This window comes from Rattus norvegicus, chromosome 4 (assembly GCF_021556685.1).
Source record: "Rattus norvegicus strain SHRSP/BbbUtx chromosome 4, alternate assembly SHRSP_T2T, whole genome shotgun sequence".
Taxonomy (NCBI): Eukaryota; Metazoa; Chordata; class Mammalia; order Rodentia; family Muridae; genus Rattus; species Rattus norvegicus.
Window position 1 is genome coordinate 124,885,812 of NC_141537.1, and position 26,387 is coordinate 124,912,198.

Sequence of the window (26,387 nt, forward strand, 5' to 3'; positions counted from 1 at the left end):
TGCCAAGCTGATGACCTGCGTGCAATCTCTGAAACCCACATTGAGGAAAATGGACTCCCACAAGTTGTCCTCTGACTTACACATATGTGCTATGACATGCATGTCCATGCGAATACATAGTAGACAGACAGACAGACAGACAGACAGATGTTTTAAAAAGCTGGGGATTAACAGTCTTCCAGTCAGGTGGAAGGGCTGTGGCTGGTTAGAAGGACTGCTGTGGCTGATCCACATTTCATTTATCTTTATGTTTCTGGATCTTTCACACGTTGATGGGTAGGTGTCATTTTCATGATTTGAATGTCACAAAAGCCCTACGTGAAGTCAGAAGACAGACAACAAATTATGAAAATACAGCAATAGCATCTAGCCACAGACCAAATCTTCCTGATTAGCAACTTGGACACAAGCAAACAGCAGTAAAGTCAGCAATGTATGGTAAATTATGTGGCTCATAGAGACACTCAGCCTTACTCAGAACTATAGGAAACAGATGTTAAAACACCAAGGGCTGGGGAGATGGCATGGCCAGGAAAGTGCTTTCCAGCCAGCATGAGCACCATGCTTGATTCCCAGAAACAATGTGAAATGCCAGGCACTGTGCACATGTTACTTGTAATCTCAGCACTGGGGAGGTGGTGACTTGGGTCTCCAGAGCTAACTTGCCAGCCAGCTTAACTGAACTGATGAGCTCCAGGTCCCAGTGAAAGACCCTGTCTCAATCATCTGGGGGATGACCTCTGACAAATGACACTCAAGGTTGAGCTCTGGCCTCTATAGCACTTGGGTACAGTCACCCCCATAAACATGTACAAGTAAGCGTGCACGTGCACGCACACCACACACACACACACACACACACACACACACACACATACACACATGAGCACCCTCCCATACACCAAGTCCTATGTCTTTACCCAAGAGCAGTAAAAACCTGTGTCCACAGAGACTGAACAGGAAGTCTCACAGTGGTTACTCTCCATTGCCCAGAGCAACACGTGCTCAGGATGCCGTGTTCCTCACTATAACAAGGAGACGCTGATGTGTGCTGCAGTATGCACAACCTTGAAAATGTGATGCTGTGTGAGATAAGTCAGACCCTAAATCCTCACATTATACAATTGTACACATACAAAATATGTCCAAGGTCAGTGTTTCAGGTGGGCATTCTCCACAGGAGCACAGAAGAGAAAGGGATGGAGGGAAAGGGACAAGTCTGTTGACAGAATCAAGGCTTCTTTTTAATCGATGAAACCATCTGAAAAGTAGGGCTGATACAGGCCTGTAATCCCAGATACTCAGACGAAAAATGTGGACTATGCTGAGTAAGTTCACAGCCAGTGCAGGCAAATCTGCAAGACCGTGTTTGAGAACAACAACAACAACATCAAACTAAATTAAAAAGAGAGCTAGGAATGGGGAGAGGCTTGTCTACCATTCATAAAGCCCAAAGTCAATCTGTAGCACAGTAGAATCAAACAAAGAAGCAAACGAGTAAGTAAATAAATGATGGTTACCTAATGCTGGGTATAAAAAAATCAGTGCCCCGTACACTCTCTATGTGTGACTTGTCTGTGGGTCCCTCATGTGGATGTGATCCACTGAAAAAACAAAAGCAAAGACGTCACAAGTAAAAGATGTAATAGATTAAAAATAAAACAATAAATAATACGACAAAATAACCAAAATAAAACAAAATAAGAGCAGTAGTTAAGAGCGCCTGTTATTCTCCCAGAGGGCCTGGGTTCTATGCCCAGCACCCACGTGGGCAGCTCACAATTGTTTCTAACTCTAGTCCCAGGGTTTCCAACACCCTCTTCTGGCCTCCAAGAGCATTGCACCCAAGCAGTACACATTATGCATGTAGACAGGGCACTAATACTCACAAAAATAAAATACATTTAAAATGATACTGAGCAGACTGTTTACTGTGTCACAATCCTTGTCTTAGTAGGGTTTTACTGCTGTGAACCCTGACCAAGGCAAGTCTTATAAAGGACAACATTTATTTGGGGCTGGCTTACAGGTTCGGAGGCTCAGTCCGTTATCAAGGTAGGAGCATGGCAGCATCCAGGCAGGCATGATGCAGGGAGAGCTGAGAGTTCTGCATCATCATCTGAAGGCTGCTAGTGGAAGACTGACTTCCAGGCAGCTGGGATGAGAGTCTTATAGCCCACACCCACAGTGACACACCTACTTCAACAAGGCCACACCTCCTGATGGCGCCGCTCCCTGGGCCAAGCATATTCAAATCACCACAGAACCCTAACTTGCATTGTAGTCACTCTTTACACAGCAGTGTCACATTAGGGACTGTAACTCAGTCACAGATGATTCAGAGGGCATGGGAGGAAGCTGGGTGTGGTGGTCCATGCCTGTCACTTGGCACTGGAAGGGTAGAGGCAGGAGGATCTGGTGTTTAGGGTCATTTCTCACTGTATAAGGAATTTGAGATCAGCCTGGGTTACATGGGACCCTATCCCACATTTAAGTTACAATTAAGATTAAATTGGGTTAAGTAGGATACACAGAAGGCTTTGGGTATGTGCTATGTAAACCCCACACCACTGCGTAGAACGGGCTCCGGCCTCCATGGATTTGGACAGCACCAAGTCCTTGAGAACTGTGAAGGCAACTGTAGAATTTGCTAAACACAGGCCCAAGATGCAGCTCCTCTTCTCAGACTGGCAACACCTGTAAATGTGCAGGCAGGCAGACTTCTTCTGATGATAACATGATAAAATGATGTCATCTTCAGAGGATCATTTAGCCAGAAAGAAAATTTCTAGCTGGCCCTGTGGACCTCTCGGTCTGCAGGACCCACTGGGATGTGGAGGAGCCTGGGAGCTGGGGATAAACTCAGGTCAACAGGTGGGAGTGGGAGACATGCAAGTGGGAGAACGCCAGCTGTTACGAGAGGAGGAGCCACTGCCGTGCAAAGGTTTGCCAAGATGTGTCTTAGTTGATGATAGCATTTGATGTGAGCACACATTTCAGTGGGGAGAGGTCACAGTTACATGAACATACATCACAAAGAAGATTTGCTACACTGGTTTACACACTGTGGGATGGATAGTCCTGCAATGGCTGTGGAAAAGTCAGGATGGTAACTGCTCAGTCCCTGAAGCCAGGAACCTCAGCACTCCCAATTTGAGGCCATAGGCCTGGAGGATTGCAGAGAGCTTCTGGTCCTCAGTCCACACTGGAAGGCTAAAGAAGCTGGTTCTGATGTCAGTGAAGAGCAGTGACAGCGGCAGCGGTGGCAGCAGGAGCAGCAGCTGTAGGTTAGATGCACTAACGAACAAGAGGGGAAGACAAGCAGATAAAACCCCCACAGCCTTGGCTCGTGAGATGGCTCAGTGAACAGAGGCACTTACCACTAAGCCGCATGTCCTAAGCTTGATCTTGGACACTCACATGGTGGAAGGAAAGAACTGATTCCTGCAAGTTGTTCTCTGACCTGCACACGTATTCTGTAACATGGATGCCCATGTGTTCTCTCTCTCTCATACACACACACACACACACACACACACACACACACACGGGGGAGGGAGGGAGGAAGGGAGGGAAGAAAGGAGGGAGGGAGGGGAGAGAGAGGGGGAGAGAGAGCGCGCAAGAAATGGTGTGTGTGTGCGTGTGTTTGTGTGTGTATGCGTGTGTGTGTGTGCGCGTGTGCGTATGTATGTGCATGTGTGTGTGTGTGTGTGTGTGTGTGTGTGTGTGTGTGTGTGTAAGTCAGCTTTTTTCTTTGGGCCTCCTTATATTAGGCTGCCTCCAGAAGACTCCATCTACTCTGGGAGAGAACTTTCTCTGCCTCTATTAGTCTTTCTTGCTGACCCTCTCAGAGGTGAGTCTTCAACATTCAGTGAAACTGGCAACCAAGATAAACCATAATAGAAGTGAGTCAGTAAGAAGTGACTGGTGCTATTCTCCAGGGGACTGGAGTTCAAGCATATGCCCTCACTCTCCCAGCCTTGGTTCCCATTCCTCAAGAATAGGCCGGAAGATCAGACAGGACAGGATGAGGTGCACAGGCAAGGGTGATGGTGGACCCTAAAAGGCAGAAGCTGCCTCTGAGGGTCCAGGCTCTTCCCACCCCACCCTGCTCCTGCCTGTTTTGGAGGCTATGGCAGGTTGGCTTCTCTGAATAGCAAAGTGTTATGAGGGTGGATAGGTGGGAGGATGTGTAACTGAGTGGAGACAGCCACTAAACTCAATGCAAGTTAAGGCCGCCTTTCTGAAGGCTGCTTCCATGGAAAAGCAACAATTTAAACAAGGAGATAAAGATCTTGGGGTCCCCAGTAGCAGCAAGATGCCATCTAGGGAGAGTTGTGCTGCAACCCATTAATGCTCAACAGGCTCCAAGTGCCAACTGAGGGACCGTTGAGGTGGTCAGCAAGTGCTACAGACAGGAAACTTTTGAAGTGTCTTAGGACTGCCATTCTGTCATGAAGCCAGCCTGCAGAAAGGAGGCCACCGGCCATTGGTGACAGCTGCAAGTTTTTTGGAGGCAGCTGGCAGCTGCAGGAACCAATGCTCCCATGCCACTCAGGTGTGGTATCTTGGAGGCTACGTCTCAGGCTCCGTGGGTCCCCAGTGTGTCTGTCTTTGGCAAGACCTCAAATTGGCCGTCCTTCTTCAAAGAGCATCCGATGCCAGGCCCCTGGTGGAGTGAGTGGGAGTCCTCTGGAAACCAGCCTTTTTATTCTGAGATGAGCTTCAAGGAGAAACTATCCCCTCCAGAGTTCCTCCACACAGCAACAGGGACAGCTGAGCTCCGATTGGTTGAAAACATGTACACGCAAATAAGGTACAAAATGGGGGCCAATCAGCGTACAGCTGTCAAACCCAGAGGAGAAAGAGAAAGCCTTCCCAGACTTAAAGTGTTCTTAATTAGGTCGACAGGTCCCACGTCCCTCACCATGATGTTAAGGAAGTGGGCACTGAGCTGTCAAACCTAGTTTCCTCAGTTTCTGGTTGCTATAGCAATGCTCTGATCACCTTTGCACCAGAAACTGCTGCAATGTCCAGGAGCCAATCGTTGCTGCCGTTGCTATGGCAACGTTGCTAAGGCAACAGTGTGCTCCTTGAGGATCTGCAGCCTGCTTCCCTGCCTCAGGTGTATTTGGCTCTCTTCTTGTCAGTTCAGTCTGGGGCGGGCAGGCTGTCAATCAGCAGTGCCACCAGCTTAGACTTGCTTGAGCTTGGTAGCTGTCAGAAAGCTCCGTATGGGAGCCCCTGCAACCCCTACCCCCTAAACATTGCACAGAAAATTCTGTACTCAGATTGGGGTAGTTGTGGTGGTGGTGATGGCGGTGGTGCTGGTGCTGACGTTGCTGATGGTATCAAACCCATGCTAAGTCCAGTACTCTACCATGGAGCTACACCTGCATTTCTTGCTCATTGTAATTAAAAGGTAAAGTGAATGGTGTGAAAGGGAAAGAATAATAAACATACAATGTTCAGTAAGTCCATGTCCTATCACGACGACGACATTATAAAGTGAAAAGCCACCTCTTTGAAGCAGCCTTCTGTGGTTGCTGTGAACCTGGGCCTCGGAGCCTCAGCTTGTACACTTTGCAATAATACATGTAGAACTTATGATTTTTGTGTCCTTTTTAAAAGATCTGCCCCTCCTGAGAGCTGGAGAAATGACTTGGTGGTTAAGAGCACTTGCTGCTATTGCAGAAGGCCTGGCATTAAATTCCTAGCGTCCACATGGTGGCTAACAACTCCAATTCCAGGGGATCTGATGCTCTTTCCTGGCTTCTGTGGACATTGCATACATACGTGGTACATAGACGTAAACAAAGGCAAAAACCCATATGTGTTTTGAAAAGCAAATGCTTGGTTTCTCCCACTAGCCCTTGGGTTTGGCTGAGGCTCTCTGCTCTGTCTACTGCATGCACAGCTTTGGCCCTGTTGCTGGGTCTTAACGGATGTGCTAGACTGCCATAACAAAGAGGCCCTCAAGTCGAACCACTCAAATCTCACATCTGTGACCTTGCAGACAGGTGGTTCAGCCTGCTGTGAGAGTCTGAAGAGATTCACAGTCTCCAGTGTTCCTCAGACTATCTCCTTCCTCAGTCACAAAAACCAAACCTAGCTCATGCTGTTAGACTAACTTTGCTCTCTTGGGCCTCAGCTGCTAGGTGCTGAATGCTCTGACTCGTTCTCCTAACCTGATGCTTACCTGTGCAGCTTCCCAACCTCCAGAGCGAGTCTCCTGAGACCAGCCTCATGTGTTTGTGTGTCTCTTGTGTGTTTGCCTTAAGTTTTATGCATTTATCCACACCCTTGATATTTGGGAAAGTGACTTCGCCTTCATTATTTTGCCTCAGTTTCTCTTGTATAAAATGGGGAAAATTTTGCCTTCCAGGGTTGTTTAGAGTTCAGTGTGAATGAGGCTTTGGGGACTGACTTAGCACTATGTTACTGACTGGCACTCAGTAAGAGCTGATGTTATCTTTGGAGTTTTTCAGCTTCCCCAGAAGGTGCACAGTCAACATCACCTCATTCATCTCTAGATGTAGCACTGAAAGTCCAGGAAATAGATTCAACCTTCCAAGTCCAGGGTGCTGGCAGATGGCCCAGGCTGGGCTGAATACAGGCTGAATTCCTCATTGTACCAGAGGAATCAGGAAGACTCCCCTCCCAGTTTGTAATAACCAAATGCTGCTCCTTCTTTCTCTCAAGCCCATAGCAGCTTTGACTCATAAGTCCACTGTCTGATTTACTACAGTTCAAGCTCTGTAACTCCTAGCACATAGGCTAGGTCACATGGTGTAGAAACTCCCGCAAACTTCTTTTTTTTTTTTAAGATTTATTTATTTATTATATATAAGTACACTATCTTCAGACACACCAAAAGAGGGCATCAGATCTCATTACGGATGGTTGTGAGCCACCATGTGGTTGCTGGGAATTAAACTCAGGACCTCGGGAAGAGCAGTCAGTACTCTTAAACACCGAGCCATCTCTCCAGCCCCCTCCCGCAAACTTCTAAGAACAATGAATTGCCTTTGTCCCCTGAACTGAAGGCAGTGTCTTCTCCAGATCAGCCCCACTACCCATGGCTGGTAGTAATTCCTGACTGACCTCACACTCCTACAGACAATTTTTTCCCCATCTCATCTTTGAAAATCTATATCCTGTTTTCTGAAAATTATCTAACAGTAGACACATCAGAGGCATTCTTCCAAACTGTCAGCCCACATTAGGACTTGGCTGGCAAATACATGCTGTTGGTGCTCATGCCAGAGAGACTGAGTTCAATCCTTGGAACTTACACAAAGGTGGAGGGGAAAACTTGTCCGACCAGAGCTGACTTCCGGATCTTCACATATGCATTGTGGCATGTGCCTCATGCCCCAAAAATCAAAACAACAAATGTTGCGGGTTCCCTTCACACGAACCTGTGGCTCCTGGGCTCCCAGCTGCCATGTTAGTCCCTAGCTGCTCCTCTGGTCAGCTGCTCCTGTTTGGTTGATGAGGACAGCTGGACCAACAGAGGTCCATTGTCTCTTCTTCTGACCTCCATTGTTGGGGCCTCCCAGGCTCCAGCCATTACAGACAGCCCCAGCTGTCGGTCAGCTTCCAGGTTCAGGGTATAGGGGAATAGAGACAGGAGAAATGTTCAGTTATACACGACTGGACCAGACCTGATCTACAATAGGGAAACAGGTTCAGGGCATTTTATGATTAAGTGGGAAGTGCTTATACCATGGTGAAATGGCCACAGATAGTACAGGAATGGAAGGCTGCACTCCAGGAAAGAACATATAGCAGGGCTGATAGGCCCAGAACAGACATCTCACCACCACACAGTGCAGGGAAGCCAAAGAACTCATCAACTAAGCAAGTGTCTATTTCTACCCTGGGAATAAGGGCGGAGCTGCGCATAACCACGCCCCCCAGGCGGCACTCCATTGGGTGCGTCTCCTTGGCCGGCGCGGTCCGGTTGTCTGTGACGCAGCCGCAGGCCAGAACTCCACCCCCAGCTCCCAGCGCTATGGAGGCGTGTTCTGCGTAGGCCCTCCCCGCTACACCCCTCCCAACCCTCCCCGTGCGGAGTGGTGTCCAGAGCAGGCAGGGCCGGCTGCGGGATGTGAGTGTGCGGGTTCGCGCGTGGGACCAAGCATGGGTTCTGGGGATCCCCGTGGGCACGGCGGGACAGTAGGAGGAGGGCAGGGTGACCGTGCGGGTGAACGGTGGGTCTCCCTTCCGCAGGGCACCGCGGTGGGCTGCAGGGCTGCGACGAGGGCACAGCCTCCTGCAATCGCGGTCTACGCACTACTTCCCCCACCCCACCCCCTGCGCGTTTTGTTCCCAGCAACACAGATGCGTGAGCTAACTCGTGTGACAGCCACATTCCAGCCCTCTACACCCTACACCCCGCCTTCCCCCGTACAGGCCTTGGGCCTTGGCGCCAGTAACTCCAGAATACACCTGGCACTGGCATGTGACCTTGGGCACACCTGGTTCCCAGAGCTGCTGTGAGGACTGTGTTGGAAGCTGGTTTAGTCAAAGCCAGCCAGGGTTCAGGAAGGAGCTGTTTTCATTCCTGTTGGTTGTTAAGTGACCTGGTGTGAGTGGGGAGGGGGAGACTCTTTCCACAAGGAAGCTGTTGTCTATATCTGCGTCTCTTCTGCACGTTGAAGGCCTCACGCAACACAGCTGTACCAGCATGTACCAGAGAAACGCTGGCCCATCGTGTACTCTCCACGTTACAACATCACCTTCATGGGCCTAGAGAAGCTGCACCCCTTTGATGCTGGGAAATGGGGCAAGGTGATCAACTTCCTGAAAGGTAAGAGCCCCCCAAGACTGGCATCCACTTCCTCCATTTCCCTGTTCTCACCACCTCCTCAGACTTGTATCTACCTTCTCCATTTTTTCCTTCTTCAGGTCCTCATCACCCCCCTCGGTCCTGCATCTGCCTCCTCCATCCCTGTATTCATCACATTCTTATCTGCTTTCAGCCCCCAGACTGCCTCTGCCCTGCTGTTAAAGGGTCTTTCCAGACAGGCTGCCAAGCAAGAAGGGCCCTGTCTTGTATTCCCACCAGTTAGATCTAGTCCCTGTCTCCCCCCCTAAAAATCTAGAGCAAGCTCCTAGCTCTGCGTTGTGCAGAAAATAGGATCAAATTAGACATTATAACACAGCTGTTTCTGTTGGGCTTGTTTTTGTTCCTCTGGTGACCTCCTATCTACAGCAAGTGGTACAGCTTTTCCCTCCGCTGTAGGGACCGACCTGAACATCCAAAGGAAATCACGGACTAGAAAGCACACAGGTGACGCATGGTGTTATTGTAAGCCTGGGATACTAGCCTTGCACGTCTGTTGCCTGCACAAATGTTTTCCTGCTGGTGCTCTCTGCCCTGACCTGGGCTCCAGCCTCTTTCCGTGGCACAGCAGAAGGGCTCTTCATCCCCCTCAGCTGGGAGTGAGCAGCCAGTCCCTTTGAGGATGAGGAAGGATGGGAGGTAGGACCACAGGGCAGGCTCCTTGGGCGCCCAGGTAGGAAGGGAGCTGACTGAGTCTGGAGGTGTCAGAGGCCATGGGACACTGTGGGAGGAAGCCCCTGCCTGGATCTCTTTATAGATGTGGATGGGACTGGTTGGTTTCTGAGCATGACTCATTGACAGTAGACCTTAGATTCTGATTTCTCTAGAACCAGAGCATCATGGCCCAGTCTCACCGGACTTTGGGGGAAGTGTCTGGTCTCTCAGCCTCAGTTTCTTTTGCAAAATGAATCTTTGGTAGCCATATACAGAAACCTGTCCCTGCAAGCCACTCAGACACCCTGGTGTCCCCTATACCACCTACTCCTCTGTTTACTGCATATTTTAAGATGCTTTGAGATTTTTCAAAAACTTAACTTTGTTTTAAAAGGAAACACATGTCCTCAAAATGGGAAAAGGCAGTTTCACTTGCCATAAATAGAAGGTTGCAGCAGGAAGATAGCGCTCTGAAAACAGCAGTTGCGCAGCTCTGGCTTCTGCTGCCTGTGAGCCACTGCTCTCCTTTGGTTAGCAAGGGGCATGCTCAAGGCTCAGGCAGAGGAAAGGCCACATTGTCCCGAGCCACCTGTGGAGGGAGAGTTGCGCTGAAGAGCTTTTTCTACCTTGAGAACAATCCTGTTGTTTGTGCTGTCTGCTTCTGGAAGTCATCCATCTGTACCTGAGTTCACCTGGTGGCCGTCAGCAGCACAGAAAATAGAGAAATGGCTGTGTGTTTCGAGTGCCCCACACTGGCCTAGGGAGGCAGCCGTTCTCAACCCACAAGTTCACTGTGTGCTGAGGGGCTGCCAGGGGCTAGCCTGCAGCCTGAGGGAGGAGGGTCTAGAGGCTGGACCTGCTTTGAGAGCTGGGAAGGCAGCAGGGTCTTCCTCTGTGGTTCCAGAAGAGAAGCTGCTGTCTGATGGCATGCTGGTGGAGGCGAGGGAGGCCTCGGAGGAGGACCTGCTGGTGGTGCACACAAGGCGCTATCTCAACGAGCTGAAGGTACAGTACCAGGATCTTCGGGCTGTGGTGAGAAGCAGTGGCTGGAGGGGGAGAAGCTCAGCTTTAGGGGTCCTGTCCCCAGCACAGGGGAGGTTCTTAAGATAAGGAGGGGGCCATAAGATATCTCTGTGGGTAGTCAGCTCCCCATTGTCAGGGTATATGCAGACGGGGTGTGCAGACAGAACCCCTTAGAGGTTTGGGCATATTAGTGACTTTCAGCCTATGCTCTGGACAGGGCTCAAAGGCCGCTGCTGGCATCGCTTTAGTGGGAGGGAGACATTGGCCCTTGTCCTGTCCACAAGGCCACTTTATTCTGTCCTGTTTCTGGAGTGGCCAGAGACGATATTCCAAGACCTCCTTATAAATGAAAACTCTTGGGCTAAAATGGCTTTGAAATGCCCCCAGGGCTCGGGAGGGAACATAAAGATGGTGGTGGGGGCAGATAGAGGTGTCTGGGATGGACTGCAGAAGATCTTCCCCTCCCATGTGGGTCATGTGGTTGGTTGCCGCACTGCTGGACCCAACATGATTACAGGACCTGCTTTTTCAAGAGAAGCCAGAATGCTGCTTATTAAATGATATTCTCAGATTTCTTCCTTTTTTTCTATTTTTTTTTTTTTGCTTTGTGATTTTCTGGGGGGGTGTTTTTTGTTTTTAGTTTTTATGATTACTGGGACTTAGCATGTTAGGCAAGCACCCCACCACTGAGCTCCAGCCCTAGCCCCACCCTGATTCTGAATGTGTTAATGGTAAGCTTTTAAATCCCAACTGTAGGCCACACTGGGCTACCACTGTCTGCCCGTGGCCTCTTCGCACAGGAGATTGTAAACTCCTATTGGAAGTCAAGGTCTTTAATATATCCTTTATGTGACAGGTTGGGAGTTGGGAGTGGGCATGGTTGCTAGTTTGCCCTGGCTGGAACTGCATCAGGGTGCCATTGAGTCTCTACCTCAGAGAATGAGAGTTCTGGTTCCCAAGTTTCCTGTCAGAGCCCATGGCTTCAGGACTCTACAGATGGCAGAAGTCAACAGGCTGCTTCACTCTGTCTGGAAAGACCTTGGCTCAGGAGTAGTCTGTGCCTCCTCAAATCACTTGGGCAGGGTGCTGTTAAACATGGGGAGGGCCCTTGTGGGCCTCTATTCAGGACTAGGGCCACAGCTGTTGCCTCTTTTCCCTCCAGCCATGGCCTGAGCTGTGAGAATTCTAGATAGGCCATGGCAGTGTGAGCTTGGGAAAGATTGCCAGGAAGACGCTGGCTCCCAGGAGAGAGGTGTGAGGTGTTGGCTAGATGCCCAGTGCCTGGCTGCCCTGGTTTCCTGGGGCCCAGACATGCATGATTAGTCCACAGCCCAAAGCCTGGCCAGGAGTCAGAGGTGGGAGGGGAAGGCAGGGGTAAGATGCTCTGAGTTTGGACAGGGAGAGACCAAAACAGAGTGGGGCCTGGATGAGGCAGAGGCTGGGGGGATAGTTACTAGGATTCCACCCATTTATAAAACCTCATGGGAAACTTACAGAGCAGGGGTCCCAAAGACTATGGAAGCAGCATAGTCTGTGATTCCCAAATAGGAAATAAGAGCAGAGATGGGGTGGGGGTTTGGGGGGGGTAGTGGGGTGGAGGTGGGGGTGGGGTGGCTCAGCTATATCAACATAACACATAGCTATTCACCAAGAGGATGGGCGATGTAACAGTTGGCTCCAGGCTCTGTGGGAGCCAGATCAAAGGGAGAAACATAGCTTTTGTAATACACCAGGTCTTGTGTGAGAGTCTGGAAAGCTGAGGAGGAAACATGGGTTTTATCTTGAGTACCACGAACAGGTTTGCAGTGGGGGAGTGATGCACCCACTCAGATGAGATCCGTTATCTAATGTACAACTCAAGCACACCTCCCCCACCCCGTGTCTGCATTGTCTGTCCCTTCCCTCTACTGTGGGCATCCCAAGTGGTGTCTGGCAGGTCTCTAGGTTCCCAGGGTGGTGGTTCTTGGGTCTTTCTGTGGGTGTTGTGTACCGTCTTCCCTCCCTGCTGCCTCATCTACTCTCCACACACCTGCCTAGGATAGGAAGCCTGCACTGCTGCGGCCTCCCATCCCAGTGACTAGGGTACCAAATGGGAACAGTAACATAGGTGCAGGAGTGAGTATACAGCCTAGGACTGGGCCCATTAAGACTGGAATCTTGGCTATGTCACTACTGTGTTTTACTTGCTGTGAATTCTAGGGCCCTGTCCCTAGGAGCAGGTCAGAGCTGGGAAGCTCCTGATGTCTGTCCCAGAGCATCACCAGCAAGTTCATAACCAAGTACACACTGTTTTGGGTCCTTCAGGGAGGGATGAGACCAAGTCCATCTCCTATGGAGAGCAAAGAAGTGTAACTTGCCGTCGGGTGCCAAGCGCTCGCAGAATGGGGGGCAGCAAAGTAGGGCGTGGAGGACAGTGAGTCCAGCAGGCCTTAAGGGAGTGAGCAGGGCTCTAAGCATGAGCCACAAGTGCAAAGGCCCATTTCTCCTTTAAAAAAATATGGTTAATCACATATATCACAGTCCACAGTCTTAAGGCTCAGCAGCGTCTCCCATCATCCATCCATGTGATATCACGACCTATAGCTGTTCCTGTCACCCTTGCTCCCTGGTATTCCCCGCCCTCTGCCCGGTCTCCGCCCACTTCTACCGTGCCTCCACAGATCATGTACTTTGTACTTGACTCAGTACAGATGGAGTCAAGCAGTGTGTGAGCTTCGGCGTCTGGCTTGCCTCACCACACAGCCTGTTGAGCATTTTCTTCCCCAGCGGCCGGGATTGAGAGCTCAAGCATGCAAGACAAGTGCTTTGCCAGGAAGCCACACACGGCCCAATACACATCCCTCTTCATGGATACATAATACTCTACCATGTGGTGTACCACATCATGTTTGTCCATTAGCTTATGCACATGTGAGCCACTTCTCCATCTTAATGACTGACAGTCGTGTTGCTATGGATATACCCTTATGCATTTGTTTGAATACCTAATTTCGGTTATTTGGGGGTGTGCACCGGCTCTGAACCAAGAAAATACCTAGCTCAGCCATGTCAATTTTGAATGAATGAGTTTATTATGCTTATAGCAAGCAAAAGTTAAATAACAACTAGCAGATGAAAGCAGGAGAGAGCCCAGGAGGACATCGAATCAGGAGCCTACAGCACCCGGCACAAAGCATTGGATTCATCTTACTGGTGATGTAAGAAGAGTAACAGAGCCCAGGGACGCCTGTGAGTTTAGGTCGGTCTGTCTGTCTAATATTAGGCAAGCACTCAACTACTAGACTACATCATCAATCTCTTCCTCTTTAAAATGTATTTTAAAAACACTTTAATTCTGAGACAAAGTTGGTGTGAGCTCATAATCTTTACACTCAGCCTCCCAAGCTGAGTAGGATTTACAGGCTCCGGGGCCCCACTGTTTTATTTTAGATTAAGGATTGTCAGTACTAGTGTACCTCTGAAGGGGATAGACACAGATGCCGTGCCTGTGTGGATGGTGACACAGACGTGCTGGTAGCTATGTGCAGGTCAGCTGTAGTCTTTGGGCAGCTAGGACAGTGTTCTAAGGAGAGAATGACAGGGCTCTCCAGCAGGACCCCTTCAGCAGGCTTCCACAGTTACGCCTGACAAGGAGACAGGCACAGAGGGAAATGGCTGCACACAAAATCACACAACTGAGGCAGAGCCCAGAGGGGACTTGAGAGCCCTATTCCAGCCCTGCGTAACCCGACCAGCCTACAGCTCTTGTCCCTCCCAAGTTTGTCACAGGGCACCTGGGTGGGTCCTGCCTACTCATCTGGGCTGCACATCCCAGATAATCTTATCCGTCCCTTGTTGTCCCGTACACACACACACACACACACACACACACACACACACACACACACACACCAGGGCCCTTCTCAGTTGCTCTGTCTTCTATCACTACAGTGTCAGTGTCACTGGGAAGACCCATATCCGCTCGTTCTAACCATTGTAACAACCATCTCCCTGGCCCACAGCCCACTCTGCCAAACCCCTTTTCCCTCTTTCTCTAGAGCCCAGCCACAACCCACTCCTACCTTGCACCCAGTGTTTTATTTGGTCACCAGCAGGTTTTTTTTTCCCTGAGCAGTGATGCCTGATAAAGCCATCATGATGGACACACCCTAAATCAGCTCCATCCAACCACCACCTCCGCGTCTGGCCAGCATTGTAATATGCCTGAAGTAACCAAGGCACAGGGTTCTCAGTAAACAATGTATGCTTTGCTTTGTTTTGTTTCTTTGAGGTAGGGTCTTGTGTAGCCAGGGTTGGCCATGGACTCCATAGTCTTCTGCCCCTACCCCCCAAGCTGGGATGACAGGCGTGTGCTACCACACGGCCTTTAGTTCAGAGTTGACTCCTACGTGCAGGCTCATATATTTGGGCCCTTTGTTCTCAGGTTTAACCAACCAGAGAGGGAGAATATTCTTAAAATGACAGTGCATCAATTTTAGCATGCACATTTCTCGTGTCACTCCCTAAACTGCGGCATACACTTCTCTCAGCGTGGTAACATGGCCCAGGTCATAAGCAATGTAGGCATGTGTGTGTTATGCAGGAGTGTGTGCTCAGGTTCCACTTAAATATGAATCCATTTACACGTGGGCCTGGCTTCCTCTCGGATCTTGGTGAAAGCATGGAACCGCTCTCTATAAAAGTAGACCAGGCAGGGCGTAGCAGCACAGCACTTGGAGGCAAAGGCAGGCATCCCTGAGTTGGAGGCCAGCCTGGTCTACATAGAACCAGGACACCCAGGGATGTGCAGAGAGATCGTTGTCTCCAACAGAAAGAGCAAGGAAGAGCAGATGGAGCCAGGCACACCAAAGCCGGCTCTCAGAGCCTAGCAGGAAGGAATGGAGTCGGGATTGGAAGTAACAAAGTAGCTCACATCAGCTGGAGATGGGCCTCAGAGGCTCCCTGCGATTTTAGTTTTTAGTTCTGACTTTCCTTTTTCTGTGCCTCTATACTGCTCTGACAGTATGCTGTGAACCTGTGCTAGCAGACCAGGTCCTGAGCCACAGAAGACCACAGAAGATGCTTCCTTGCCCTGCTCTATCCAGCTACTTGCATTCCTGAACTCAATTCTTTGCCCTAAATTACATCTTTGGCCTAAAACCTGCATCTGGGGGCTCTTGTTCACTGTTTACCTTCTGTAAGTGTTACCTTCTCCATAAGGCCCTCTCCCTTCCCGTGAAGACTGTCATAGCACCTGCTGGCTTGTTAACCTTGGCTATAAGTGTCCTAGCCCAGACAGGACCCCAAGCCCAGCTGGATGTCTCATGGGCTCTAAGTACTTAGAAAGTGCTGACTGACACTTGGCTACACAGAAACAAGGCCCTCCTGGTTAGTACTGGGCTGTGGGAAGCAGAAGAGCCCCGTGCAGGCTCAGCACAGCCTGCATTCCTTAGTGTAGACACCAGAGGGCAGAAGAGTGCCTCAGAATGCTATCATTAACTTCTCTGTGCTCAAGCAAAAAGCTGGGACTCAAAGGCGGCTCCCAACTGTCACCTCCCAAGAAACGGAGAGGAGCCACCATGCCCAGGCCTGGCATCGAGTTTGACTTCCATGTCTCTTTCCACAGTGGTCCTTTGTGGTGGCTACCATCACTGAGATCCCCCCTGTCATCTTTCTCCCCAACTTCCTTGTGCAGAGGAAGGTGTTGAGGCCCCTGCGGACCCAGACTGGAGGCACCATCATGGTAGGCTGGATGGGCTGTGCAGCTCCAGGCCCCTACCCCACTTTGCCCTCTAGGGACTTGTCTCATCCAATAACAATTTTACTCACTGTGTTTGTACCCCAACAAGCATATGTTCTACCCCTACTCGCTGCTGGGGGCCCAGTTGAGGGACACTTTGTGTCAAAATCAATGAGGTCTGTCCCAGCCATGGTCACTGTGCTCTGGCACTGCCATAATTTTGTATTGATTGCCATTCACCCCAATTGCCTGCAGGTTCGCACCCACCCGCTTTCGATATTCCTGCAAGCAGACCATCTCTCTTTTTTTCCATTTGAAAAGCCATGTGGGAATCCTCAGCTCACCTCACTTAAATCTCTGGTGTTTTCCCTGTAAAACTGGGAGGGCTGCTCTGAACCCTTCCCCACTCCCCTGGTTGCCACTGGTCTGTTGAGAAATGAGGTTCTGCCTTATTCTACCTGTGGCCTATTCCTGCCCCAGAGCTTACATTGAATGAATACCTGCCTGCCTCAGGATGAGGCCTGAACTACCCTTTGCTTGTTTCCAAAGGCGGGGAAGCTGGCTGTGGAACGAGGCTGGGCCATCAATGTTGGTGAGTGCTGGAGCTTCAGAATGTCTGGCATCCTGGTGGGGGTGGGAGGGGTGCGGGGACTGAAGGACAGAACGCCTCAGAGCCAGCTCAGTTGCCTGGAGTAGTATACAGCCTTCTTGTTCCTGTGTGGGCCCCACGGGGACCTCTCTCTGCTGTGAGGTATTTGTTCTGAGAATGCCCCACCCAACATTTACATATTTCCAGTGACAGGGAGTTCTCTTCCACCCAGAGAGCCTGTGCTGTCCCTCAGGTAGGTTCCTGGGTGTGTCTGTGTGGAATTAGTTGCTTCCGTGTGGCTCTCCTGAAAGGGTCCATCTTTCTGGGTCTAGGCCAGTGGACAGGGCTTGGTTATGGGATGAGTGGAGAGGCCCAGGCTAAGTGCCACATCAGGGGCCAGTGCTTTCTGGTTCTGTGTGGCCTCTGCAGTCTATCTTTACAGACCTTGACAGTTGAAGAAGCTCATTCCTAGCAGCCTTCCTTGTCTGTTGCATAGTTGTCTTAAGAGGACACTACTGGCTTGTGCAGGACTCTGTAGCAGGACCTGATCCATTTTGTGAACTCTGCATGGCCAGGGACCATGACTTGTCCTGCAAGAATTGCCAGGTACCCAGCATTAGACCTGGCATAGCCATGGTATTAGGTACCCAGTTGCATAGGCACATGGGTAATTTATGCCCTGTGTGTCTGTAACATAGTTCCCAGTGCATGGAGGATCTCAGTGATACTCCTATCATGGATACTAGGATCTGGTTAGTGAGCATCTAGGTCCTGATGAAGCCTGGATTTTGCTAATGGTACAAGCTTGGTTTGCTTGTTGTGTTTTCTGGGCATGTTGTTGGTCCTCTCTGTGCCCGGGGCGGCTCATCTGTTAGAGGGTCTAGTGAAGATGGAGCTCTCTTCTGGCCTATAGAGAGGCTTCAGCAAGCTGGCTGCCCTGTTAGGCGCGGACGAGGCAGTTGCTTCATCTGCATGGTCCCAGCTTCACACCGTCAGGGTGGGGATAATTTTGGACCTCCATTTTGGAAGGTTCCTAGAACCCAGGGTCTCCAGGGATACAGGGACTGTAGCAGCTTACTAGCCATTTTAGGAGAAGGCAGGCAGCAGCAGTTCTCTAGTCCAAAGCAACAAGGATTCCCAGACGGATTTGGGACGGCATGGACAGCTATGCCCAGCTAGCCATCTCTGTTCACTAGGAGGTGAACCTGGGTCCAAAGCAAGCCTGCTAATGCTGCCCCCTTTCTGGTCTGGGAACCCGGGGCAGCTCAGCTGGCTGACATGACTGGGTCTCCTCGAAAAGTGGCTTTTACTGTGGGATGAGGTGGTTATGGCATCGAACTACCTCTTGACCTAGAGTGATGACATACTCCCAGGTATTCTGTTCACTTGGCCAACCTGGAATCCCAACAGTAGGTGCATGTGGGGATGGGAGAGAGGTAGAGGGAACCCAGATCTGGTTCTGACCAACACCACTGTCTGGCTTTCTGCAGGTGGTGGCTTCCACCACTGCTCCAGTGACCGTGGTGGGGGCTTCTGTGCCTATGCAGACATCACACTGGCTATCAAGGTGTGTCTCTGAACCTGTGGTACCTTGCCTCTAAAGACCCCATCATCCCATAGCTTACCACACACTCTAGGGGAGGAAGGTGGGCTCACAGTGGGGAGGGCCTTCCTCACAGTGGAGAAGGGCTTCTCTAGCTGCTCAACCTGGCTGGGACTCAAACTGGACCTAGCAACTTCCAGCCACTAGAAGACCTGTCTGTTGCAGGAGGGAGTCATCACAGCCTCCCGAGTGCTGGGAGTAGGTGTGGGGGGAGGGACAGGCAGGTTTCAGGACTGTGGGTATGAAGAAGGGTGTGGCTGAAGTGGGGAGGAGTGAGGCAAGCACAGGTTAGGATCCTGGTGACAGCAGAGCTCCCCACAGCTGGTGTCGATTTCATATCCTAACTCCTTCTCTTGCTCCTCCCCTCACTGAACCCTTGAGCATCACTCTGAGGAAGCTGAGTGAAGGGAGCTTGCCCACTCTGTGGGTCTGTGGAACTCCTGAGTCCCCAGTGTGCTCTCTGCCCAGTGTCATGCTGGGTGCCAGGCTAATAGAGTATCTGTTCTTACAGGCATGTAGATAGGCTGTCAGCAGACCTGGCTGTTAGGACTTGGAGGGAAACAGGGAAGAGGTTGGTCTCCTAGGGAGGAAGAGGCCTCAGGATTCAGCATTATAGAATGAAGCAAAGTTTGGAGAGTTAAATTCTAAGGCTATGGGGCTCATTTGTGAACCCCACATTCTCTAGGGGATCCATAATCTGATCTCTTAACCTTCAGGCCACAGTACCCTCCCTGTCCCCAGAGCCTTCCCTTCCCCTCCCCATCCTCCACTGTCTCCCCATTTCTCCTAGCACCCCTTCCCTCCTGGCAAAGTGATGTCTTACCCATTGTCCTTCCTGCTCAGCCCCTTTCCTTAGTCCTCAAAGAGTTGGGTCTTCTGACTGTCTGGTTCTCACGCATCTTCTCTCCCTGTCAGTTCCTGTTTGAACGTGTGGAAGGCATTTCCAGAGCTACCATCATTGATCTGGATGCCCACCAGGTGAGCACTCTGCTGGAGCCCAGGCACCAGCACTTTCCTTTGGTAAGAGAGTCCCCTTCCCATGTCCCTGGTAGCTTCTGTCCTTGAACCCAAGGGTCTCACTGCCTCCTGTTAACCACTCATATTCCAGGCAGGAGGCTCTTTCATAAGCCTTAACTACTCTGTTCCCCTTACTCAGCTCCAAGTAAACCAAGTCACACATATACAACTCTTTGAAGTTTGTTCTCCCTGTGCCAATTACACTGATGGATGCTCCGGCAGGGCCAAGAGGGTAGCGAGGCCCGATTTCACGCTGTTTCACAGAAAGGATGAGAAACAGGGCTGGCTATACTGCAGGTTCTGAAAGAGGCTATGGGATCATATCTGGAGTGCATCTGGCTCTGCTGGCTGTCAGCTGTCTGGCACTAGATCCCCAGGGTCAAGCCACCCGACAAAGCAGGAGGCAGTTCCTGTAGTAGTTGGGGTCCCCTCTTCCTGAGAGCAGCTACCTGCAGTGACAGTTGTGTCTGCACATAGGGCAATGGGCACGAGCGAGACTTCATGGGCGACAAGCGTGTATATATCATGGATGTTTACAACCGCCACATCTACCCCGGGGATCGCTTTGCTAAAGGTAAGTTTCATCCCCATGCCTGTCCTCTGTATGTGCCCTGTGGTTACCACTAAGCCACTCATTTATCTGTAGTGTTCCCAGGAAGTGAGTACTCTTACTATACCCATAAGCACATGGGGACTTATGAGAGTCACTTGACCCCAAGACCACAGGAATACACACCAGGGCTCTTCACATTAGAGTGAGCAGAGAGAGAGAGAGAGAGAGAGAGAGAGAGACAGAGAGAGAGAGAGAGAGAGAGAGAGAGAGAGAAACAGCGAGACAGAGAGAGACAGAGAGACAGAGAGAGGGGGAAGCTGAAGAATTCTCAGAGGATTTGTTCCTTAGTTAGGCTTCTATTGCTGTGATAAAACACCATGATCAAAAGCAACCTGGGATGAAAAGGTTTATTTCAACTCACAGTCTCTATATAGTTCATTTAGGGAAGGAACTCAGATGGAAATCCCAAGGTAAGAACTGAAGCAGAAGCCATAGAGGAATGCTGCTTTATTGACTTACTCCTCCCAACATGCTCAGTTTCTTTTCTTAAACCCCAGGACCACCTGCCCAGGGGTGACATAAAATACAACACAGTTGCCCTCTTGTCAATGTGACAGACAAACATCAGTATTCAACCACAGCCTTTCATCTCTCACTTGTCCCCAGGATGGTAGGTTAATATTTATATCACAATATCACATTCCAACTTTTAAAAGTTCTAGTCTTTAAAAACTCAAGCACCTTTAAAAGTCCAGTCTTTTTAAAACATTTAAAATGTCTTTCTCAAAGTCCAAAGTTTTTCTAAAATATCCACAGTCTGGTAACTGGCTTCTTGCAAGATCAGAATAGACACTTTTTAAAAACTCTTAGAGGGAAGAACCAGAACCAGTCACAGTCACAGTCAAACCAGATCTACAGTGTATCCCCTTCATGCCTTCAAAACCAGCATCACGTGGGATATTCTAACACATTGCACATGTGCTTCCAGCACAATATACAGCCTTGGTCTCCCCTGCATCCCTGCTTGTGATTGCCCTCGGCATCTGGGACCCACCCATAATTCTCTGGGCTGCAGCGGGCCTGGTCCATTTCTCCAGTTTCAGCCTCTGCAGTATACACATCCTGTGTCCTAGGCTCATGCCAGCTCCACTCCACAGCTGTTGCTGACCTTGGTGGCCATCCCAAGGTACTAGGATCTTCAGATATCTGGAGTCTAACTCTGACGGGGTACACCTTCACTAATAGCCTCTCCTGGCCTCTCTTAGGTCTCTTATCCTGCCACAGGGTGTCAAGCCTCAACTTTTCTCCATGTCCCCTTCATGCCTTCCAAACCAGTACCACATGGGAGACTCTAACACATTACAAAACCCAGCTTCTAGCACAATATACAAACAACCTCGGCCTCCTCTGCATCCCTGCTTGTGATTGCTGACCCTGCAGAAACACTTCCAGATTTCTGCCTTAAATGGTGCTGGTCTTTTCTTAATTATCACCAGTTCCCAGTCCCACCTGACTAGTGGCAATTGTCCCAGCAAAGCAAAGGTTTTACTCCAGCCTCTTGTTAGGCACAGATGACCCTTCAGCTCCAGCTTACCAGAACCACAGATTTTTAATACAAAACAGCCCGTGAATAACCCTTGATAGAGCCTGTGATTTCCATGAAACTTCACAGCCCAGGCCTCCATCGTCTGCATTGCTTTCAATGTTCTTGTCATCCAAGCTCCCACACTCAGTGGCTTTTCCAGCCCAAAGCTCAAATGCTAACATGATATTCCTAAAATCTGTCACAGCAATGCTCCATAACCTGATACCAAAAATGAAGGCTTGGGGGGGAAAGTGATCGGTTTAAAAAGAGCTGAATTCAACTTCCAGCTCCCATATCTGGTGGCTCACAATCACCTATAATTTTGGCTCCAGGGAATCTGGTGCCCTCTTCTGGCCTCTGCAGGCACTGTACTAATGAACACACTGCCAAATATGTGTAATTAAGCTAAGATAAAATATAAAGTGAATTAAAATATAATAAAAAATTAAAAACAGCAAAAATGGACTCAAGCATAGCCCAGGGGCTCTGAGACCAGGTTTGAAATCAGCAAGCGGCCTGCCCCACTGGTGGTGTAGTCTCAGTCAGCTTTCTGTCTCTGTGACAGAGTATATAGGTCAATCCAGTACCATGTGCCCACTACTGAGGTCAGCAGCAGCCTTAGAGTGGAGCTGGCTATAGCTTGAAAGGAAGAAAGTCTGCCTTGGCCCACGGCTTTAAGGTCCCGGTCTACTTTAGTAGGCCCTGTTGTGTTGGGCTTGTTGCATTGCAGGTACCACAGCTGCATGTGTGGTAGGAAAGACTTCTCACCTCATGACCAGAGGCAGAGACACATTCAGGGGCATGGTCCTGATACATCACTGCCAAGTTGCATTGCATCCTCTACTTTGCTTAACCCCTTAAAGGTCTAGTCATTAGTAGCAGCATCATTCAGTAGTGCCATAGGCTGGGAAGCAAGCCTTCCACAGATGAGCCTCTCAGGACATTGGAGATAAACACATGGCAGGGCTGCGTAAGCACAGGTGGTGAGGTAAGGCCACTACTGACTACCTAAACTGACCCTGGACTACTTGGAGCCTGGGCTTGAATATGTTGCGTGTTCAGTGTTGGTAGGGTTCAAGGATAGGGTCTCTAGGCCCTCAGAGATAAAATGTCAGCTTTAAACATCTGTCCTCCCACGGATGCCCCTTCACCACTCAGCTTCACTGTGGTGAGAGGCCAGACTGAGATGGAGTCAGTCCTGTTGTGGGTCTTGACAAGTTCTTGCATCGATGCCATCCTCTGCCTCAGTTTCCCTGCATTGTACTCTGGGCTGTTTGTGTCTCCTTCCCAGAGGCCATCAGGCGGAAGGTGGAGTTGGAGTGGGGCACAGAAGATGAGGAGTATCTGGAGAAGGTGGAGAGGAATGTGAGGAGGTCCCTCCAGGAGCACCTGCCTGATGTTGTGGTGTACAACGCCGGCACAGACGTCCTGGAGGGAGACCGCCTTGGCGGGCTGTCCATCAGCCCAGCGGTACGTCCTCCTGTGGGGGTCACCTGAGGCTTCGCCTGTAGCCTGGCCACCATCCGACCACATATCAGTGACTTTTCTGTTGCTGTGAGAGAATCCTCTGATAAACGTGGTGACTCGGGACAAAGGGCTCATTTTAACTCACATCTCCTGAAGGAGCAGAATTATTCATGGCCGGGAAGACACAATAAGGAACATGGGGCTGGTGGGGTAGTCAAGAAGCAGAAAGAGAGCAGGAAGTGGGGCCCAGGTACTTTCTCCAGCTCTGCCAACCACAGGTCTAGGACCTTCCAGCGGGGGAGCAAGTGTTCAAACACTTGCAAACCAGTGGGAGCCATTACATATTCAAGCCACAGAGACCCTAGGGCCACCTAGGACATGTATCTATCAGCCCAGAGACACATCTTGTCCCCCGAGGGGGATATTTTTAGGGATTTATCTATCTGTCAAACTTCATGCCCTGGTGGGACAGGAAATCCATGCTCTGAGGGTTGGCAAAAGTAGAAAATATGAGTGCCTTATGTCTGGAGGAGATGCTAAAAGCCTCAGCCATCACACTAGGGCTAGACTTGTAGTGGTCCTTTTTGGTACCACGGGAACTCGGGCCTATTGACCTTACCCTCCCTGTCTTCCCACAGGGCATTGTGAAGAGGGATGAAGTGGTTTTCCGGGTGGTCCGAGCCCATGATATACCCATCCTCATGGTGACCTCGGGTGGGTACCAGAAGCGCACAGCCCGCATTATCGCCGACTCCATCCTCAATTTGCATGACCTGGGGCTCATTGGGCCTGAGTTTCCCTATGTCCCGGCACGGAACTCAAGCATCCCCCTGCTTTCCCGTGCTGTGCCTTGACGGCTACTCACAGAACATTATCATACCTGCCCCCCCACCCCATCCACCCGCCCACCCGCCTGTGTTTGTTGCTGTCAAGACAGCTGCCAGTGAGCATGGAGGGGCAGGAAGAGCAGGAGCCAGCCTTGCTGGCCATTCCTCCACTCCCCACCAGGTGCCCAAGGGTCTCTGGGCCTTGGGGTGGAAGAGCTGAGTCCCGGGGAGGAGCCCACTGGGATGCAAGCAGGTCATCAGGAGTCAGGGAAGACAGCTTAGCTGCAGCCACAGGGAGGACCTCTGGGATGGGGTGCCTGCTGTCCAGATCAGCCAGAAGAAGGGCCCTCCCTGACCCAGTTGGCTTACTTCCTCCCTTCAGTCTGGAGAGGGTCCCCTCCTGGATGATGGTGCCCATAGGTCTGAGGAAAGTTTCCATAGCCAGCCTCCAGGGGGCACTGGGTTCTCAGCTAACAGGTAATAGTCTCTGATAGAGATTTGGAGGTCTGAAGAAGGAAGCTAGGATTTTCCAGTTTGGGTTCCCTCAATAGATCAAGCCCCCCTATGTTGATGGGGTGGGACATTGAGAATGCCCAAGGCCCCCAACTTTGGCAGTAATCTCCTCTGTTCAGCATGGAAACAAGTTTGGGATGAGTGTTTAGCTCAGGAGTGACTCTCCAAGCTGGAGTTTATAATGGGCTGCTCAGCAGGATGGAGAGAAGGTGAGGCCTAGCAGACAGGAATGAGATGGAGACTGGCAGCCAAGCTAGCCCTAGGTAGGGCTTGCTGGAGGGAGGGCAGCCAAGGTAACATTTAGGTACAGTGGCCATGCAGACCTTGGGTGAGCTGCAGTCTCCAGTGGCCTCACCCAAAGTGCCCAATTTTCATCTCTGGGGCCCCAAGGTCTACCTGCCCTCCGGCCATTCTACCCTGAAGGGACAGCCAGGGCCCTCCATGATGTAGGCAGGAAAGCACCCACCCCTAGCCAGTGATTGGCAGCATAACCAAAGGCACAGGGGGTAAGAGGATGTGGGCCAGCTGGGCTTCCTCCTGCCCTGGATCTGCCCCAACTACAGGACTCATATTCATTACCATGTGGGTATTCCCACAGCCTTCATGGCGTCCTTCATGCTCCCTCTGCTGGAGTTGGGAGGATGCCAAAGTCACCAGTTGTCTAAACCACTGACCTAGACCAAACCCCACAGTACTAATGCAGCTCCACACCCCTCTGCCATGACCTCTCTGCATCTGACTGGAGGTTCCTCCCAGGACACTGGGGAGTGGTGACAGCAGTCTGTTACTGTGGAGTTTCTCTCTGAGTACCATACAGGCTCCAGGTTGTTGCTGTGTGTTCTGAGGTAGACAGACCTGCCTCCTGAGGACCACTGGAAATAAAGATTCAAAATTCACCAATCCAGACACCGAACCAGGGCGGCTGCCCAAGATGAGTGGCTGGTGTTTTTTGTTTGTTTGTTTTTGTTGTTGTTGTTTTTCCATTGTCAAAGGTCTGGGGATAGCACAATTCCCATTTTAGCAGATAAGGAAACTGAGGCCCCAGATGGAGCGTGAGGAGTTTGCCCTTGGACACACGTCTGTGGGTAATGAGCAGGGTTGCAACCCTGTTCTGTCAGCTCTGGACATGTATGTGAGGCTCACCCTTTGCAGGGGTGCAGGGAGGTAGGGATGCTTTACCAGTCAAAGGAGATATGGCATTCATGGCAATAAGATGACCTGGGGTTGGGATCTGGGAAAGTGAGGAGTGACAGGCTGGCAAATCTGGGCTGAGATGATGGCTCTGTGGGTGTGGCCTACCCTGCACTGTGGATGTGGCCGGTGGGCGTGGCCAGTGGCAGGGCCCAGCCAGGGCAGTAGGTGGAGGGGTCATCCAGCTCTGTGAAGCAGTTAGAACACAGGGGGATGTGTTGTCCCAAGGTGGGCCTCCAGTAAGGCAGGGAGGACAGAAACTTGTCAGCTTGGCAGAGTGACTAGAATGTCCCAGTGGCACAGCTGGATGTAATTTGTGATGAAATGCCAAAGGGCAGGAGGGTATAAACACATGGCAGAGACTGGTAGGGTTTCCATTACTGTGAAGAGACACCATGGCCAAGGCAATTAAAAAAATTTTTTTTAAAGATTCATCTTTTGTAAGTACACTGTAGCTGTTTTCAGACATACCAGAAGAGGGCATCAGATCTCATTACAGATGGTTGTGAGTTGCCATGTGGTTGCTGGGATTTGGACTCAGGACCTCTGGAAGAGCAGTCAGTGCTCTTAACCGCTGAGCCATCTCTCCAGCCCAGACCAAGGCAATTCTTATAATGGACAACATTTCATTGGGGCTGGCTTATAGGTTTAGAAGTTCAGTCCATTATCATCATGGCAGGAAGCATGGCAGTGTCCAGGCAGGCATGGTGCTGGAGGAGGACTGGAGAGTTCTGCATCTTGATCTTAAGGCAGCCAGGAAGAGGGTCTCAAACCCACTCCCACACTTCCTCCAAC

The 26,387-nt window shown here is 50.6% G+C and overlaps 1 protein-coding gene and 1 long non-coding RNA gene across 5 annotated transcripts; one reads left to right on the forward strand and one right to left on the reverse strand.

Annotated features, from left to right (window-relative positions):
• Window positions 1-134: 134 nt before the first annotated feature.
• Window positions 135-7,849, reverse strand: LOC134486816 (uncharacterized). The gene is made up of 3 exons (XR_015686069.1): window positions 7,729-7,849; window positions 7,422-7,599; window positions 135-314 (listed from the first exon to the last, which is right to left on the reverse strand). It is a non-coding gene; the product is annotated as an uncharacterized LOC134486816 (long non-coding RNA).
• Hdac11 (histone deacetylase 11) lies at window positions 3,078-25,314 on the forward strand. Of its 4 annotated transcripts, XM_087656746.1 has the most exons (11): window positions 3,078-3,287; window positions 3,774-3,853; window positions 8,667-8,815; window positions 10,410-10,510; window positions 16,134-16,250; window positions 16,797-16,839; window positions 18,327-18,403; window positions 19,355-19,417; window positions 19,934-20,030; window positions 22,886-23,064; window positions 23,700-25,307. In XM_087656746.1, exons 3-11 carry the CDS (start codon window positions 8,749-8,751, stop codon window positions 23,913-23,915), a joined length of 960 nt encoding a protein of 319 aa, XP_087512872.1. In that variant the 5' UTR covers window positions 3,078-3,287; window positions 3,774-3,853; window positions 8,667-8,748; the 3' UTR covers window positions 23,916-25,307.
• The last annotated feature ends 1,073 nt before the right edge of the window (window positions 25,315-26,387 follow it).